Genomic DNA, 18468 nt, shown 5'->3' on the forward strand with positions numbered 1-18468 from the left:
ATGTCTTATCAATAGTATTTGACTCATAAGTATCTGAATCAATACGTGAAATAGACTTCCATCTATACTTCACTGGAAATGGGTAACAGAAGTAACATACAAGAAAAAGAAGGCCCTTTTTAGACCTTATTATCTGTATGGTTCTGTGATGATGAAATTAATGAATAAGGGATAAGGGCTTAGCACAGAGCTCAACCCATAACTAAAGGCCAAAACATGACAGCCATTATTATGAAGAGAGATGAACAGATTAGGTGAGAGGTAACCTTGTGGAAACATCTCCTGCTCTGCTTGTCCTCAATATAAATGCTTCCTGGAGCATGAGGCCTCTCTAAACACACAGAGAGCTTGGTGTAAGTGACATGTTCATTCAAACCAGTTCTAGTTATATTGGCTAACTATAGTCAAGATGACAACCCAAGGACCCAAAAGAATGGCTCCCCTACTCACAATGCTACAGATGCCTATTTCTCCATGCATTGCATTTACATGGCTGGTTTACTCATCTATGTTCTCATCATTCTGTTTGGGCCTTGACAAGAAGGACTGCACAGGGGAGCTCAGTTCTTTTGGTAGTACTGAGTTCAGGACTTTGTGCTTGCTATGTAGACACTTTCCTACTGAGCCAAGGCTCCAGTTGGTGATCTCAGTTCTTAATCCTTGCTACTCTACATCCATAGTATCTTATGACTGACCATGCACCACCACATTTCTCAGTTACATTCCTTCTCTATTAATTAAACAGCAGTTTGTACAAGTTCTCTTAGTTACCAAAAATGATCACATAGCTCCAGTATTATCACAATAGCTGCACTAAGGTTGTTTCCACCTTCCTGAAGGCTCCTGGTCCTCTTTTTATCTCTTACCAAAGGGATTAGACTTCAATGCACCTGTTAGAAGTCCCTCTTTGCTTCAATCAGAATGTCTTTTGAATACTTGTGATGAGTGAGCTGACTAAACTGGGGATCTGGACAATTTGAAGCCCACACTAGAGTAGGGGAGGCCTGTGAATAACTAAAAAGCTTACTGAAATCCAAGAAAAGGCACAGATCATGAGTTCACTCTCATGACTTCTTGAACATGTGGAGCCATCAATCCCGTGGTCCCCTCCTTCAATAAAGTCACCCCTCTCTGTGATACCCAGAATCCCCTAGAGCTGTTCTCACCCTGGTGCCTTCATTGTGCAACAGAAATCCTGGCAATTGGTGGTTCATTCACCTCTCCTTCTTAATTCTAAGCTCTCTACCCTTCCATCTCCCATGTCACTCAGATTACTTGGCCTACCCTGAGTTAAATAATAACATGGAGCTAAATAAAAAGCTGAGCAGAAGTGATACCTATTTTGTTAATAATTCTCCGTCTCTTGTTATTTTCACTCTTTTCATTTCCCACTTGGCTGTTTGCCAATGAGTTTACCCTATATAATTCATTACTTCCTTTGCAAAACCTCTGCTACTTGTTTGTTTTTTATCTACTGAAAACCCAATTCGATTGGCAATATGAATTCTGATCTCCTACTGTCTTCAGTTCTATTCTTTCTTCTGACTTGCTGTGTTGAGTTACCTACATCTGGGCAAAAATTCCATTGGTCTGTGCCATATACATATTCATCTTGTCAACCTGGTGACTTTCAACACTTTCTTCTTACCTGAGCCTGTGTTTCAACGTAGTCCTTTAAGAACTACCTGCCTTGTAAGTGCAAAAGGAGGACTGTACACAAATTCTCACTACAAAAAAAGTCTTTTAAGGGAGAGGAGTTATGGGAATATAATGGAGGGGGTGAACTTGCTCAAAGAACACTGTATGTGTCTATGGAATTATCACAATGAAACTCCTTGTACTATTAACGTATGCTTTTTTTTTTTTAAAAAAAGTCCAAAAAAGAAAGAAGTCATTGATTAACAAATAACTGTCTAAAAAGTTTGATGACAGAAACTGAAGACAAATTCCCAGACTTTTTTCCAGGAAACTGCTGAGAAAGAACAACATGAGTCTCTGGACCCAGAGAAACATATGCATTCAATTTGGATTGCACTTATTGAAGCATTTCTCAGCTATGCAGCTAGTAACTCCGAGCCATAAGCCAGACTCTATTTGAGTTGGGTTTCTTTCATGGGTCCGAGATTCCACAGAAATTCACCATTTGGCATATGTAAGTCAAAACGTGAAACTGAAGTGTGTTCCGAATCTCCAACGTATGCTGCCACATTCCTAAAGAGACTATTAACATGGAATTTCCATACCGTCTGTACATCATCATGAGTTTCTCGAGGCAAAGAAAATCTTAAACACACTTCTGACTAGAACTATCTCCAGAATATTTGGAAAGGCTACTAGAGTATAGGTCTGTCATAGTCGGTTCCTCAAATATGTGGCAAGGTTATTAACATTGACATCAATTACATTTTCAGTATGAAAACCAACTCTGAAATCTGCACCTATCTCCAGAATGCCGACAATGTGGAAGTGGACAACGATGCCTCGAATGAAAAAGCACAAAGAGAGCTTTCAAAGCCAGGACAGAGTGTGGGTGATGAAATAATCCATATAGTTTATTTTTCTTTTCCTTTTTTTCCCTATAGTACCAAGGATTGAAACTAGGGTCTCCCACTTTGCCACTTGAGCTACACCCCCAGTCCTTTTGTTTTATTTTGTTTTTGAGATAGAGTCTTTCTAACTTGGCCTAGATTAGACTCAAACTTGCAATCTTCCTGCATCTGCCTTCCAAATGACGGTGATTACTGGCATTTACCACCAGGCCCACTGTGTTTATCCATTAGTCTTTAAACAGCATTAAGAACTGTCTTGTAGATACCTATCATTTATTTGGACATAGAGTTTTCAAATGGACATGGTATTGTATTCTGGAAAATAGAATAATAAAGGTGACAGAGAACGAAATCAACTTATTAGTGACTGATAGCAGCAAAGACACATATTTGGGGGGAAATCACACTTAGGAATCTATATCAAACCACAGTTCAATGTACTGAAAGAACACAGTGCAACAAATGCATCAAATGACTAGGTTAGCTCCAGGCAACTGAGAAGCTAAATAACAGAATCTGCAATGTGAAATCTTGGTTCATTTATATGAAGACATGGTTTTACCTTTAGTTGGCCAAAAGGAATTAGAAAAGAAAATACCACTTTTAAGCCAAAAAGCCTATAATAAAAACCAGGATTCAGGTTTCTTAGTTTTAGAGTACTTTTTTCATCTCTTGGCATTTTTATATAAATCAAGATTAATTTTGTTTAAAGTCCCCAAATGGAAATGTTCTCACAGAAATGTACAGTTCAAGTGTTCCTTTTGTACTGCCCCCAATTCAAGCACATTTCATTTCTATACTGGGAAAGTTGAAAATGTTTAAACTCACTGCATTTTAGTAACAAAGAAATATATATCAAAGTATCTATATATCAGTATCTCTCTCATTGTATATGCAAAGAAATATATATCTATATATCAATCGCTCTCATTATAGTATATTTAATCTTGGAATCAGTGAAAGAATAAAATCTAAAAGAATTAAGCATTCCCCTCTCTACTCCTTATTAAAGAGGAACTTGCTGATTACCTTTTTAAGCAGTTACAAAATGAGTGTGGAAAAAGCTCTCTTAAGCTGCTGCAAGTACCAGTAGTACTCAGCATGTAATAGGCATTCAGTTTAAGTTACTGTGATTGGCTAGGTTAGTACCTAGGTTGTATTGCTCTGTTCTTCCTGGGTCCAAATCTTTCACATCTCTGTGACATACACATAGAGATAGTGATAATTATTTTAATATCCATCTTACATAATAAGCTCATCTTCTAAGACATGGTAATCTAGGACATGGAAGAGCAGATATAATTTGTGGCAATCCAGAATCCTTAAAAAAGCCATCTGTGTTCAGTAGAAGTAAATAAAGAATATCTCAGACAATCTTACATTTATTAGTAGCTTGAGACACACTGCACTGCTGTTTGGGAGAATAAATGCTGATAGCATACTGAAGAAGTATGTAATCTTGTCACTCAAAATTTTAATAAAATTAGTGATAAAGCTTGTTAGGAAGAGCTAAAGGAATTGTGGGTACTAGATAAAAACAGGGACCAGGAAGAGGACAAGTATTACTTCTAGGTCAAAATGAAATACATCCATAAAGGACATAGAAATCTAGAAAGATAATTTACAATCCAGTCCAAGGTTAGCCCATGGAAGGAGCAACATGATACCATGATTTTATTAGAATCATGCAAAGCCAGGCCAGAGTTCTGACAGCCATGAGCTTTGATTAACATGGTTCTGTTCAAGCAAGACCTTCTATACAGGATATAGACCCAAAAGATACTTTAGTATTATTACCCTTGCTCTCCCTCCTTTCCTTTCCCTCCCTCCCTCCTTTGTCCCTCCCAGCCTCTTTCCTTTCCACCCTCCCTTTTCTTCTTTTCTTTCTTTTTTGGCAGTCCTGGTGTTTGGACTCAGGGCTTCACACTAACTAGGCAGGTGCTTTACCACTTGAGCCATGTTCTAGTCCTTGAACAGATACCTTAATAATACAAAATAGGCTACTTGAGAGACAGAGATCAGGATGACGACGGTTTAACATAAGCCTGGGAAAACTAAGATTCCATCACCATCAAATCACATATGGAGGTACATGTGTGTATTCCCACTTATATGGGAGGCTTAGGTAAGAGAGTTGTTGTCCAAGTCCAGCCCTGGGTAAAACCAAACCAACAACCAAGCAAGCAAACAAAATCCCAAACAATTCTACCTGAAAAATAAAGCAAAAAGGACCAGGAGCAGAGCTCAAGTGGTAGAACATTTACCTAGTATAAATAAGCCCTGAGTTCAAACCCCAGTACTGCCAAATATATATGCATACACACACACACACACACACACACACACACACACACAAATCTATAGTGGCACATAATTGAAGAATGATGTCAATAATGTCTGAGAAAGCAAAAGCACAGGAGAGCAGTACCTTGACATCCTTTATTGTCATTTATCTGGAAGCCAGGTGGACAGGTGCAATCGTAGGACCCCGCAGTATTAATGCAGTCTCCTCCCTGGCAAGCACTCTTGTCCTCCAAGCATTCATTAATATCTGCAAGCCAATTAGGATTTTTTTTAAGATTAAATGAACTATAAAACAAAGGTAACCATTGCTTTCTTATCAACACACACACAAAATCCCTTAAATGTGCATTTTTTCTATCATTAATAATGTATGATTTTCAATGGAAGACGGAGCTTGTTTTAGAATTTTTCTAAAAATAAAACATGATGCTCTTCATTGGGGAGAATGCAGTCAGGAATCCAATGAACATCCTACAAAATTAAGAGACTGAGTGAGAAGGAAAGGGATGAGTGAAAATACTGAAAGGGGTGACATTAATCAAGCTATATTGTATTTCATAAACTGCTTTGTTAAAGGCCAACTTCTTTGTACAACTACTTAGATAAAAGACTGAAAAATAACATATAAAAAATAAAACATTCTGAAAGGATCATAGATTTGAATAATACACAGAAGTTTTACTTGGCTATTTGATACAGGGTCTCATTTGCTACAGACGCTTAGATGGGCTTTGAATTCCTCCCAACTCAGCTTCCCAAATACTACACGGAAGTGTGAAACATCAAATCCAATTAATTGGAAAAAATTAAAAGTACTTGGCAAGGTTTTCATAGAGAAAGAGAAATGTTTTTTTAAGAAAAAAATTGTGTTAGAAAAATAAACACATAAAACATCAAATTGCATTATAAGTTCAGAAGAAATTCACAGAAGAGTTGACACAAATTATAATTAGTTACTTGACAAAAAAAACGGTACTGATTTTCGAGGACATGTGAATTGAGAGAAAAGATATAAAGGTTAAAACAAAGGGCTTCCTGCACACAGCAGGAATGGGCTTAAAGTATTGGCAGCAGAACAGAATAAGGAGAGATAGAGGGATGCCTGGAGAAGAGGAATCCAACATGGCTGGTGAAGTCAAGTTGAAGTCATCCAGTGGCTGTCCCTAACACTGCCATGAAGGTCTGTTTTCAGTGACTGTATTACAGAGCCTATGTGTCACAGAAGTGGTTTCTGTAAGCAAGAATGAGCACTGGACACAATTAATGATGACCCTCTCACTGGGCAAGTTTTTCCCAGGGGCTGTTTATTACTGCATTGTCCCCTAGTCAGAGTTCATTAATCCTAACACACTCCATGAGTCCCCCTTCCGTGGGCTGTGTGTCTGTGCAGGATTTCAATAATTAGCCCTGAAGAAAGACAAAGAACAAAACTTCCTTTGTTTTCTCAGAATTTGGCATGCTGTGGCGCTACTTGCAAATAATTATGATGGCTGCAAAAATCCGTGAGAACTTCCAGGAAGAAGTGAACATGGACACGACTGCAGTCTGTTTTTCCTCCCTGCTGTCTGGTTCACATGGGGATTCACGCTTCCTTGCTGACTCCCATCCACCCAGTGAACTCACTACTGTATTCACAGGACAAACATGGAGGAATAAGGGAACATCTTATCCTTCCTTCCACTACAATGAAAACACATTAATATGATTTAAAACGGCCTGAGTGCTGGTATCCCCAAATACAAGCTGATGTGACTACCTCAACTAAATCAACTTAGTGCTTTTCTTTTCATGAGTTTTTTTTAATTTCACTGAACCACAGTTTCCATCCAAGAAGTGCATTTATTTTGAGCCAAGTTCAAAGAGCTTGAACATTTGAACACACATTCTTGTGACCACTGTCATGGCTAAGGTTAGAGGCCCTTCCATCACTCCAGCAAATCCCTTGTGTTGTGCATCTTTAGCTCGACATCACGTTTCTGAGATTCCCCCAAGTTGTCCTGTGCAGCATTAAAGCTCACTCCACTTACTAGCTGCGTAGTGTTTCATGGTTTGGCTCTACCACAGGATTTAATGCTTTGCTTTTCCATGAGCAAAGTGGGCTGTTTCCACGTCGGCTATGATACATTCAGATGTTAAAATATTCACGTGTATGTCTTGGTGCAAACATATGCTGTCATTTCCCTCAGGTAGATCCCTACTTGATGGTACATGCAGTATATGTATGTTCGTTTTTACAACACACTGTTTGCTAAAGAAGCTGCACCACTTCACCTTCCCACCGGCAGGGTAGAAGCGGTACACTAATTCTCATAGCTCCATAACCAAGCCACTGGGTACATATTAGGAGATCAGATCTGAGATGAATCTTTCTTTGTCTTCCCCTTAGGAAATGGAGATAACCACATGGGAAGAAGCTACTTGATCACTGGCATTATACTTTTAAAAATCTCAATTCAAAAATAGATGGAGACCATCAGAACCTGGTATTCAGCAAGCAAGCAACACTGCACCTACAGATGTGTGTCTTGCAACCATGAGCTTTAATAAAGGTTTGTGCATTTGTTACAGGAGACAGGCCAGCCCCAACAATCAAGTGATTTCATTGTCATCCATTTCCCCAGATCTAAGGGGAGACTAAATGCAAGAAAAGAAGCACTGACTTAAATATTTATAAATAACTGTATCATTTTTTAAATAGTATACACCAAGTTTAGTCTAAACAATTTTTGCAAGATCTCTATCTACCTTCCAAGCAGTTCTTCCTCATGTCCCCTTTGCTGACCCCCACTTCCTTACTTCTAAGTATTAAAGGTGAAACTCCTTTGTTATTCACTATCATGCAGAGGATCCCTGACAGTCACCAGGCAGTGGCCTCGTGAATCCCCTCTTGACTTGATCAAAAATCAGAGTAGAAGAGTCACCCCAAATGCTCAGTGTAGATTTTCAGCACCTTGGCGCATACTTCCTCTACTTTCTTCAAACAGGTGCTTCCAGGACGGGCTCCTCACCACACAACTGACCCTTCACCTCGGAATTGTTGTGTCACTAACAAATTAGCATCTACCCATATGGTGAGGGTTTAAAATTAAGAAGTGGTTAATAACTGTACAATGTTGTTGTGCAGCTGCAGGGAGGGGGTACCTTATAGAAACAAAAAAATAGCTCTTCAAAACCTTCTAGGGGCTGGGCACCAGTCAGTAATCCTAGTTACTGAGGAGTCAGAAATCTAAAGGATCATTGTTTGAAGCTAGCCCAGACAGGAGAGTCTGTGAGACTCCAGTCTACAAAATAACCACCAAAAAGTCAGGCTGCAGGTATAGCTCAAGTGGTAGAGCACATCCTCTGAGTTTTGGGTTTTATTTTTGTTGTTGCTATTGTTATTTTGGTCTGGTATTGCCTTAAAACGAATTAGCAAAACCTAAAACATGCAGTGGTCAGGAAAATGAAGTTGTGTTTACTCATCTGGAATATTTGGAACTGAGTTCTGCATCCAGGAGGTGTCATAACACAGAACTTCACCCCAAATACACAATGCAGAACTGGTACAGGGATACTGGTTCTTTGTTTCCTTTGCTGCCTCCATTCTAAAGGGCAGATCCAAGCAGTGCAAAGAGCATCTGGATTCTGCTCCCTTTTTTGTGATTAGTGATGTGGCCCTGGGAAAAATACTATGCAGGGATCTGCCATCCTCAGCTCTGAGGTCCAAGGTTGAAATGATGGGCTGAGGCTGAACTAGCGGCCTGGCTGCTTTCAGAGCCTGTCATCCTGTAGTTCTGAAGCTAGGCACAATTCTTACCTTCACAGTGGTCTCCAAGCACTGACGCTCTGTAGCCCTGGTCACACACACACTGGAAGGAGCCCTCTGTGTTTCTGCACTGCCCGTGAGTGCAGAGGTGCCCATACTGGCATTCATCAATGTCTGAAACAACACAGCATGGAGACAGTGTACTCAGCCAGCTGCATAAAGGAAGGTGTCCATAATCTCTCTAATGAATATGGAAATTAAACAAGAGCTTTTGCTATGTAACTTAAACTGATCTCAACAAGAAGGCCAGCAACGCCCCAGTAGTAAAGATGAACTTAAAATTTCATCCAATGAGCCAAGCACTGATAGCTCAAGCCTATACTCGTAGTTACTCAGGAGGCTGAGATCTGAGGATCTCAGATCAAAGCCAGACTAGGTAGAAAAGCCCATGACTCTTATCTCCAATTAACCAGCAAAGAGACAGCCTGAGGTCCTGAGTTCAATCCCAGTGCCAACATTTTTTTTTTTAATTATCGAATGAGGTAGGAATCCATATGCACTGATTCTGCTATTTACCCTCATGGGTAGCAAATTCATTGCTATAATCTGTGAACTTGAAGCTTCTTGTGTTTTTCAAAATAGATCCAACTCTAACACTCTGGGTGTAAAAGCACACAGTCCTGTAGGAGTCTAAAACAAGATCAGAAAACTACTGCCCATTGGCCAAATCCAGCCCACTGTTGATTATTATAAAGTTTTATTAGAAAACAGTACCACATATTCAACTACTATCTGGCCCTTAACAGAGAAGGTTTGCCAGCACTTGATCTGAAGTGTCACAACACTTGTCTTCATTTCCTTTTCATTATTTTACCAGTTGGTCTCCTGTGAATCAATCATCTTCCAGATTCAGCCATTCATTCTCCCTGTTCGAACAACAATGATCTTCTGGCCCAAGCTAATGGTCTTTCCCCTTCTCTTTCCATTGGCTATTCCTTATCGCCACACGTCACCCTTCTTTGGAGCTCCCCACTCAGGCCTCTATTTGTTTCCTTCACACTATCCTGAGTTCAGATTTACATGATATGTATAATGTATACATGTAGGTGACAAAAATATACTACATAAATTCACTGGTTGTAACTTGATGGCTACATTTTTTAAATAAGATTTTCTGAGGGCAGGGATTAATGCCTAGAATATCATTTATTACTCCTTAGATAACCCAACATTTCATGAGGCATTCTCTTCTTATTTTCTGGTGAAGGACTCTAGCATTTCTAAGCACCTGCCTACTATCCGTGTGATTCTGTAAGCCTGAGCAAATCCTTAGCTCCCCCAGGGACCCGAATTAATGCCCACTCTCTCCTCTGGTCATAGATTCAATATCACAGCATTTGGCACCTAAGACGGTCTTGCTTTTTTTCTTGGTACTGGGAATTTAATTTGGGATCTTATGCTAACTATTTTACAACTTAAATCACATCCCTAGTGCTTTAGTTTTTAGAGTTTTTTTATTATCTCCAAATAGTAGTACAAAAAGGTGTGAACTTAACATGCCCGTTTATGTGTACAATGCATCTTGATCATTGTCAGTCCTTCCATCATTCTCCCCCTCCCCATTCCTACTCAGCTCCCAAAGTTTCCTGGTTCCATTTTCACATGTGAATATTGACTACTATGACTATTGTTTTCTCCATTCATCCGGACACAAACAACAGGGATTATAAGCATATACCATCACTCCCAGCCTACTACTAGTGAGTGGTTTTGACTTTTTCAAAAGAAAAAGTTGTAAATATTGTTGCCTGTTAATATCACAGGTAGATGGCTTATCCATTAACTTGCTATTTCCATGCAAAGTAGTAATTATTTGTAAAAACTGAAGTAAATGAGATCCGGAGTCATAAAATAAAGGTAAAAATGTTGGTGGGAATTCATAAAATCTAGAACAATGTGATTGATGTATCTGTGCAAACATTGTCATTATCAATGCTTGTATTACATGTGTCTCTGTGTGTTTTATCATTCTCCACTTCCAGATCTGAGATGAGAAGTCTGTGGTCTAGAAAAGAATATGAGAAAGGCTCTGATAGCAATAAGGGATGCTTGTGCGATTACCCATTATTCCTCCACTCACAGAACAATCCAGGATAGTGTTTTTGCTCATTTAAACATGTGAAGTTTACTAACAGATATGATTATGATTTGTCTCCTGGTCATAGGCAGCATGGATTCCACTCTTCCATAAGAAGTGACATTTCTTTTCTAGCACACTGGACACTTGTGCTTGTAACACGTGATATAATAATGTCTTCAAGCTCAGAAAGCATAAACTTACTAGGAAGAGAAGTGTTTCTCTCTGAAATTCAGTGGAATATTTCTTTAAAAAGTCAATCCCAAAACTGAGCTATGTAACATGAGGGCGGGGATGAGAGCGGGGAAAGAGAGAGGGGAAAGAGAGAGGGAACAACGTAAGGGTAACATTGATCAAGATGCACTATCTCTTTCATAGGTTTTTTTTTCCAGAGCTGAGGACTGAACTCAGGGCCTTGTGCTCGCCAGGCAGGCACTCTTCCGCTGAGCGAAATCCCCAGCCACAAGATGCACTGTCTCATAACCTGACTTATGGAATTATAGCCTCCTTGTACAATTACTTAATAATAAAAGTAGATTAAAAAGTCTACCCCAGAATCGCAGAATTTTCACTATTAATATTAATCTAGAACACCATGACATGTTTCACAAACTTTAAAGGTAAAGGAGACATTATTTCAATCTTACTGAAAAGCCATTATAGAGGCATCTCAACAAAAAGGAAAAATAAAAAAGTAAAAGCTAAGTAAATGCAAAAATCGAGATCATTAACATTCCACAGCACGATCTCCAACTTAGTACAATGACTTTGTACTTGCTGAAGTGCCAGTCGATAAAACCTTTAAATGAATTTAAGTGAAAATTACTTTCTGTAGTAAAGAATTACATACAGAAAATTTATTTTTTTCTTTCTAATATTGGTCACCAGTGCCATAGTTTTCAAATTTCACTTTATTGATTTGTCTGGCTTTTGTTTGAACTCACTGGCTTTCTGGCACTAGAATACATAATCTAAGTAGAATGGAACTAGTACACTCACATTATGAAGTGCCTCGATTTTCACAATAGGTACCTTAGAAGGAAATCTCAGTAGCTCACATGATCACACTCCTACCTTCACACTGGTCTTCAGGTGCCGACAGCTGGTAGCCCTGGCCACAGGTACAGCGGAAGGAGCCATCTGTGTTCTTGCACTGCCCATTCATGCATAGGTTCCCTTGCTGGCACTCATCAATGTCTGTTAACACAAACAATATCAGCTGTTTTGAGAAAGAGACTCCTAAGATGAATATGATGCTACCCTACCAGAAATGCATTCTGGGATTACTGTCACAGAAATAATTGTACTTCTTCTGAAACTGTCTCCTACATACGCACACATATATAAACATGCACGCCTTATGTATATTTATACACATAGCATACATGCCTTACATATATTTATACATTTATGTGTTTATATATATATATATATATAATTGTCTTATATGTCAATGTATCTTGGGCCAACCACAGTTTGGTTAGATGTAGAAAAGAAATAATCTCAAATAGGCAATAAACTTATTAGCAAATACTAATTCCCACATAACACCAAGAAGGAAAAGCTTTTCTCTTTCAGACTTTGGGTAGAAACACAATGTGAAATGCTTTAAAGTTGAAAACAGGAAACAGAACCTGAAGCATAAAATAATGGCTGCCAGGAAGTCTCTGTAGACCTCCTGAGTTGCATGAAAGGCAAAAATGAAACAATGAAGAATTTTAAAAACATGCCAGGTGCCAGTGACTCACACCTGTAATCCTAGCTACTCAGGAGGTTGAGAGCTGAGAACTGCAGTTCGAAGCTAGCCTGGGCAGGAAAGTTCATGAGATTCTTATCTCCAATTAATCACAAAAAGCCAGAAATGGAGCTGTTGGTAAGTGGTAAAGTGTTACCCTTGAGCACAAAAACTCAGGGATAATGCTCAGGCCCTGAGTTCAAGCCTCAAGACTGGCACAAAAGAATCCCAAAGCATAGTAGGCAAGTTTAAATAAAAGGAAACACAGACATTTCTTCTTTCTCTAGAAGCGGAACTGTGACATTGAGTGAGCTGCAGTAAAGAACATTGAACTCCTTTACAGGGTCACAGACACAACTGAGAACAACAGTAGAGATGAGATATAAGCAAAAGACAAAGTAATAAGCAAGGATTTCTTTTTTATCAAAAGGTCTTCACTGAAAATGAAGCCATTGACTGAAGAAGAATATAATTCTCAGTAGGTATTTTAGGCAATATGATATATATGAAGACCGAACTCATCAATAACTTGAACACTTCTGGTAGAATTACAGTTACTTTTTGTTGTTGTTGTTTTGCTTAGTAGGTTGTAGGGCTTGAACTCTATCTAGGCCTGGGCACTGGTCCCTGGGCATTTTTATTCAAGGCCAGTGCTCTACCACTTGAGCCACAGGCTCCATTTCCTGCTTTTTTGGTGGCTAACTAAAGATAAGAGTCTCACAGACTCTCCTTTTTGGACTGGCTTCAAAGCATAATCCTCAACTCCCAGCCTCCTGAGTAGCTAGGCTCACAGGTGGGAGCCACCAACACCCAGCTGTACTTACTTTTCCAAGTTTTTATCTTGACTACTACAGCATTGTGTCCTAATTAGAGAACTGTGATTTGTCTGCTGTGGGCAGAAGTGACTTTAGCATGTTCCGAGGACCAGCTAGCTAATTTATACAACTTTATCATTAAAATGTGATAGGAGTGTTCTGCATTACAGTCACCGCAGGCTCTTTGTGAAGATCGCAGAAATAGATGTAAAAAATACTGGGCCCACGCACACAGGAAAGAAATCCAAATGGAATACTAAATAAAATGAGTAATGTTTTAAAGAAACTACTTCCTCAAGATCAATGTACAACTGTTGTTTTCTTCTAAAAATATCTTATTTAACATGCATCTAAATTTTTTTTGCCAGGAAAATTCATCTACTCTCCAGCCTTTTTCCCTCCAGTATTACTGACGATTATCTATTTTTGGAGCCAAGTTGTATTTCTTAACCTCAAATGAGGTATTAATCTTACAAATTTCATCTTGAGAAAAGCAACACGTCAAGTTATTCTGAGTTTCCCGAAATAGCTTGCGCAAACTATTAATGTAACTGGAGCGCAAATGTTCCTTCTTATTTCTCTTACACCTTTTCACAACATTTACTTGGTTGACTGGAAGTATTTGTTGTGTTATTGTCTCTCTTACTTAGAAGGAATTACTGTTTGTCCCTAGATAAATACAAAAATTAAGTGCAATTTCATCTAACAATCATCTTACACCTTTCTGTTATTGTAAAACGATTACTAACTTGGAAAAGTGTCATCCACAGAGATTCACATACTTTATATTTTTAACTTATTCTAAGGTGTGCTCAAAGTGTCAATTCACCAACTCCAGACCAACCACAGCTCTTGTAGTGCTTGAATCTCACAGAAGGTCTGACTCTGGATTCCTTCTGTCTTTCCCATGAAAGACGACATATTAAATATTCCCATGTGCAGATGTCTACAGCAAGGCTGCGCCCTCCTTTCCAAGTACTGTCCACGCATGTCAGGCACCGCACATCTGTGACTCATGCTTCTGGGGAGGCTGTCAGGAGTCATTCATTATAATAATGACATACACCCTGGGAATGACCTGGGCACCACTGTATCTCTGAGCAATGAGGTGATCTCTGGGCCTTTAAAATGACCATGGGGAAACAGAGAGGAAGCTTAATTCTAGAGGTACAAAATGTTTTTCTTTTCCAACGACGGACAGAATTCTTCTTTGAGAGGAATTAGAAAGTCTTCTTTAAAAAATATATTCATGGCAAGCAGGACAAATGTTTTGTTTTTGGTGTTATTCCTGGGACTTCAACTCAGGGCCCGGTACTTTCCCTGAGCTTCAGTGCTCTAGCTTAGCACTCTACCACTTGAACCACAGCTCTACTTCTAGCTTTTTGTAGTTAACTAGAGATAGGAGTCCGATGAACTTTCTTGTCTAAGGCTGGCTTCGAACCACAATCTTCACATCTCAGCCGCCTCAGTAGTTAGGATTTTAGTAGGCATGAGCCACTGGCACCTGGTGACTTCATGAGTTTTTCCAATCATGTCTTCTTTCTGCTCTAAGATCCAGTCCAGGGTTCTACTGGAGTAAATAATCTAGCTTTCCAGTTTGCCCAGTTGGCCCTCCTCTCTTTTTCATGACTTAAGGAGGAAGCCATAGTTTTGTAGAATCCTTGCCCTGAGCCTCTTTCTGTCTGTCTTCCTCACGATTGGACTGGAGTTATGGGTTTTGGTCTGAGGAGATGAGTGCATAAGGAATCAGTAGGAAAGCTGTAGATATGGACCAAGAAAGAAAGAATCAGAAGAAAAACAGAGATGTGATATTGTAGGTGTTCCCCCAGGAACAGGTCTTCCACGAATGAAAGCAGCAGAGGACTGAATTCAGGTGCCATTAAATTCCCTATTCACAGAGGAAGATGCTCCGATCTTACAGAACACCAGGATTTCATTTATTACTTTCTACCACCATAGGGATTATCTGCTTAACTCCTCCATTTACAATGAGACATGGATTTACGAAAGAAGAAAATTTTAAACATGCTTTTAGCATATTTAGCAGAGGGAAAACAATCAATTATTCGATTGTAAGAAAAAGCCAGAACATTAATACAACTAATTACAAAGAAACATGTTAGGGACACCATCAACAAATTAAAAGGTACTGCAAAGAAAAAAGGTATAGATGATATACACACACATGGGAAAATTTATGTATCACAGATAGAGGTCATATACAGATCTAAAGAATAGAAAGTGTGGTCAACTTACAAAAGAAGAAACATAAATGGTTAATAAATCCAGATGAAATAAGTATTTGATAAATAAGAGTTTAGAGATCTACTAAGAGAAATGAGAATATAAATTAATATTAAACCTTTTAGGATTGAAAGAAAATGCATTAAAAGATTAAATATGCATTAAAAGATTTAAATGCAGTAAAATTCATTTAAAGAATATGTATTAGAAATGGATGTTCCCTGTTTTAAATAATAAAAAAAGTTCAGGACATTTTGCCCAATATTTTTACTTTTATGAATACAGAAATTGTCTGTACAACATTTTCCATACAATGCGAAGTTGGAAAACTGTGCTTACTCATAAAGAATAGCAAGAAAACTACAATATAATACAATTGTGTTAAGCACAATACATTGTGTTTAAAAATAAAAGTCTGAAGAGTTGTTAGTGGGCTACAAAGTGCTTATAACATACTACTGACAAAAAGCAGATGAAAATTGTCCATCTTTACATATAATACCCAGAAGATACAGTCTCAGGCTGCTTAGGCTGGCTTCAAACCACAACCCTCAGACCTCAGCCTTGAGTAGTTAGGATTACAGGTGTGAGCCATCAGCTTCTTGACCTTGCTGGTTGTTTTTCAGACAGGGTCTCACTTCCTGTGCAGGCCCCCCAATCTGCCTGCCTTAGGCTTCTCATTGTTGCCAGTATCACAGGTGTGTGACATGGCACCCAGCTTTCCTCCTCAGAGATGGAGTCTCGTGAACTTTTCTGCTGGGATTAGGCTGACCACACACTCCTCCCCGCCTCAGCCTTCCACATAGCTTGGGGTGACAGGTGTGTGCTGCTGTGCCCAGCTCTGGGTTGAAGAGTGGGGTCTCATGAACTTTTCTGCCCAGGTGGGCCTCCAACTACAGTCTTTCTATTCTAAGCCTCCCAAGCAGGTAGGAATACAGTCTGAGCCACTGACACCCGTCTCCAGTCGCTCTGTCCTCGCACAGTGGTGTGATCACAGTATTTACCTTGACAGTGTCTGTGGTCTGGTGTCGGGCTGTAGCCCCGGTGGCATGAGCACATGTAGGATCCTTCGAGGTTGGTACAAGAACCGTTTGTGCAGACGCTTGGCTCCAGGCACTCGTCCACGTCTTGCAGCATGTTGTGTAATGGAAAGAAAGAGAAAGCAGAAAAGAAACATGAATAACATTAGATTGTTAGAAATAGAAATCGTAGACCTTCAGAGAAACAAACAGATGCTTAAGCTTCACAGTTGGCCCTGAGGAGGAAAAGCAGCTGTGCCTGGGGCTCCGCTGATGATGGTTCAATGCCTGAGCTCATTTTCTGACAGTGATGCAAAACAGACCAAATCTACTACAGGAATGCATTCAGGAAGAATGGGGGGCTTGTTTGATTCCCAAAGAATCAAAGATGGGTTGGGGTCCATGTAGGGAACTGCTGGTTCAATGGGATAGAAGTCTAATAAGCAAAGGCAATCTCTAATGGACAGAGGAAAAAGATTCTACTCAACATCCGAAGACAGTAGTGACACTGCATGAGAAAATCCAGTCTAGAATTTACATGACTGAGTGCAGTGGCAAACGCTTGGAATCCCAGCCATTAAGTGGCAGAGGTCAGGAGGATCATGAAAAAAAGGTGAGCAAGACTGCATCTCAACTAACCAAAAGCTGGCTATGATGGTACACCCCTGTTGCCTCAGCCACACAGGAAGGGAAGAATTAGAACTGTGATCCAAGCTCTCTTAGAAATAACGCAAGAAGACCTATCTCAAAGATAACCAAAGTGAAAAGGGAGTGGCTCAAGTGGAAGAGCGCTTGCCAAACAGAGGCGAGGCCCTGAATTCAAATCCTAGTGGCACCATCAAAAACAAAACAAAGCGGCTGGGAACATGGGCTAGTGGTAGAGTGCTTGCCTTCCATACATGAAGCCCTAGGTTCGATTCCCCAGCACCACATATATAGAAAAAAGCCGGAAGTGGCGCTGTGGCTCAAGTAGTAGAGTGCTAGCCTTGAGCAAAAAAGAAGCCAGGGACAGTGCTCAGGCCCTGAGTCCAAGCCCCAGGACTGCCAAAAACATAAATAAATAAAACCAAATACACAAAAACAAAACAAAGCAAAATAATCTAGGAGACAAAGATATTCTTTTGGGGAAGGTTCAGGGTGGATAAGTAAAAGTGGGAAAACTGTAATAATACTACAATAATAAGCAGTAACAATAAAATAAAAATTTAATAATTATTCTAAAGCCCTTTTCTTTTAGGTGACATCTGAATTGGCTACCGATTGTTACTTCTACTTGCGTGCACAGTTTTGTCTGCACCCCCTGTTCTTAGGTCTCGAGTGAAACCTAGAATAAAGCATGAAGCATGTGCTAGACAACAAACAATGCACACTGAATTTTAAAACAAGGTTAGGAATTTAAGGTTGAAGCTGGGTATGAACCTGTAGTCCCATTTACTTAGGAGCTGGGAGTAGAAGGATCCTCATCCTGGACTACCAGAATTCAGGACTACCAGGACTACCAGAATCCAGAACTACCAGGACTACCAAAATTCAGTTGGAGAACTGCAAGTAGACACTTCATGTGAACAATATGAAAGAAAGTGTCTGTAAATCAGCAGCAAGACTGAAACTTACATATTGAAAGATGGCTGGCTGACTGGAAATTCTGACATAGAAAATTACAAATATGTCATCACTTCAATAAATTTCTATAAGCCAAATAAATAAATAACAAAACTGATGATGAATAATAACTAATGAATGAAATAATAAATGAAATAATAATGAAGATAATGGAAATAGCAACAGAATTTCTAGGCAATCCCAGATCTTTGTCTCTTCTCAACATGCATATGGAGTTCATTCACTGTGTTTTATTAAAACTATCCTTTCTTGCTTCCAACAGAACCCAACAACAGGGTTCAAGTAAAAGATGACAGA

The 18468-nt window shown here is 39.4% G+C and overlaps 1 protein-coding gene across 17 annotated transcripts in view; it reads right to left on the reverse strand.

The window, feature by feature from the left end:
- Ltbp1 (latent transforming growth factor beta binding protein 1) overlaps positions 1 to 18468 on the reverse strand; it is a 376707-nt gene that overhangs the window by 70093 nt on the left and 288146 nt on the right. For all 17 annotated transcript variants that reach the window (XM_048353153.1, XM_048353151.1, XM_048353150.1 and 14 more), the window contains 4 exons: positions 16534 to 16656; positions 11810 to 11932; positions 8650 to 8772; positions 4978 to 5100 (listed from right to left, as the gene is read on the reverse strand). In XM_048353153.1, the coding sequence (XP_048209110.1) occupies positions 4978 to 5100; positions 8650 to 8772; positions 11810 to 11932; positions 16534 to 16656 (492 nt within the window). The remainder of the gene's footprint in view (positions 1 to 4977; positions 5101 to 8649; positions 8773 to 11809; positions 11933 to 16533; positions 16657 to 18468) is intronic.

The sequence above is a fragment of the Perognathus longimembris genome, chromosome 8, assembly GCF_023159225.1.
Source record: "Perognathus longimembris pacificus isolate PPM17 chromosome 8, ASM2315922v1, whole genome shotgun sequence".
Classification (NCBI taxonomy): Eukaryota; Metazoa; Chordata; class Mammalia; order Rodentia; family Heteromyidae; genus Perognathus; species Perognathus longimembris.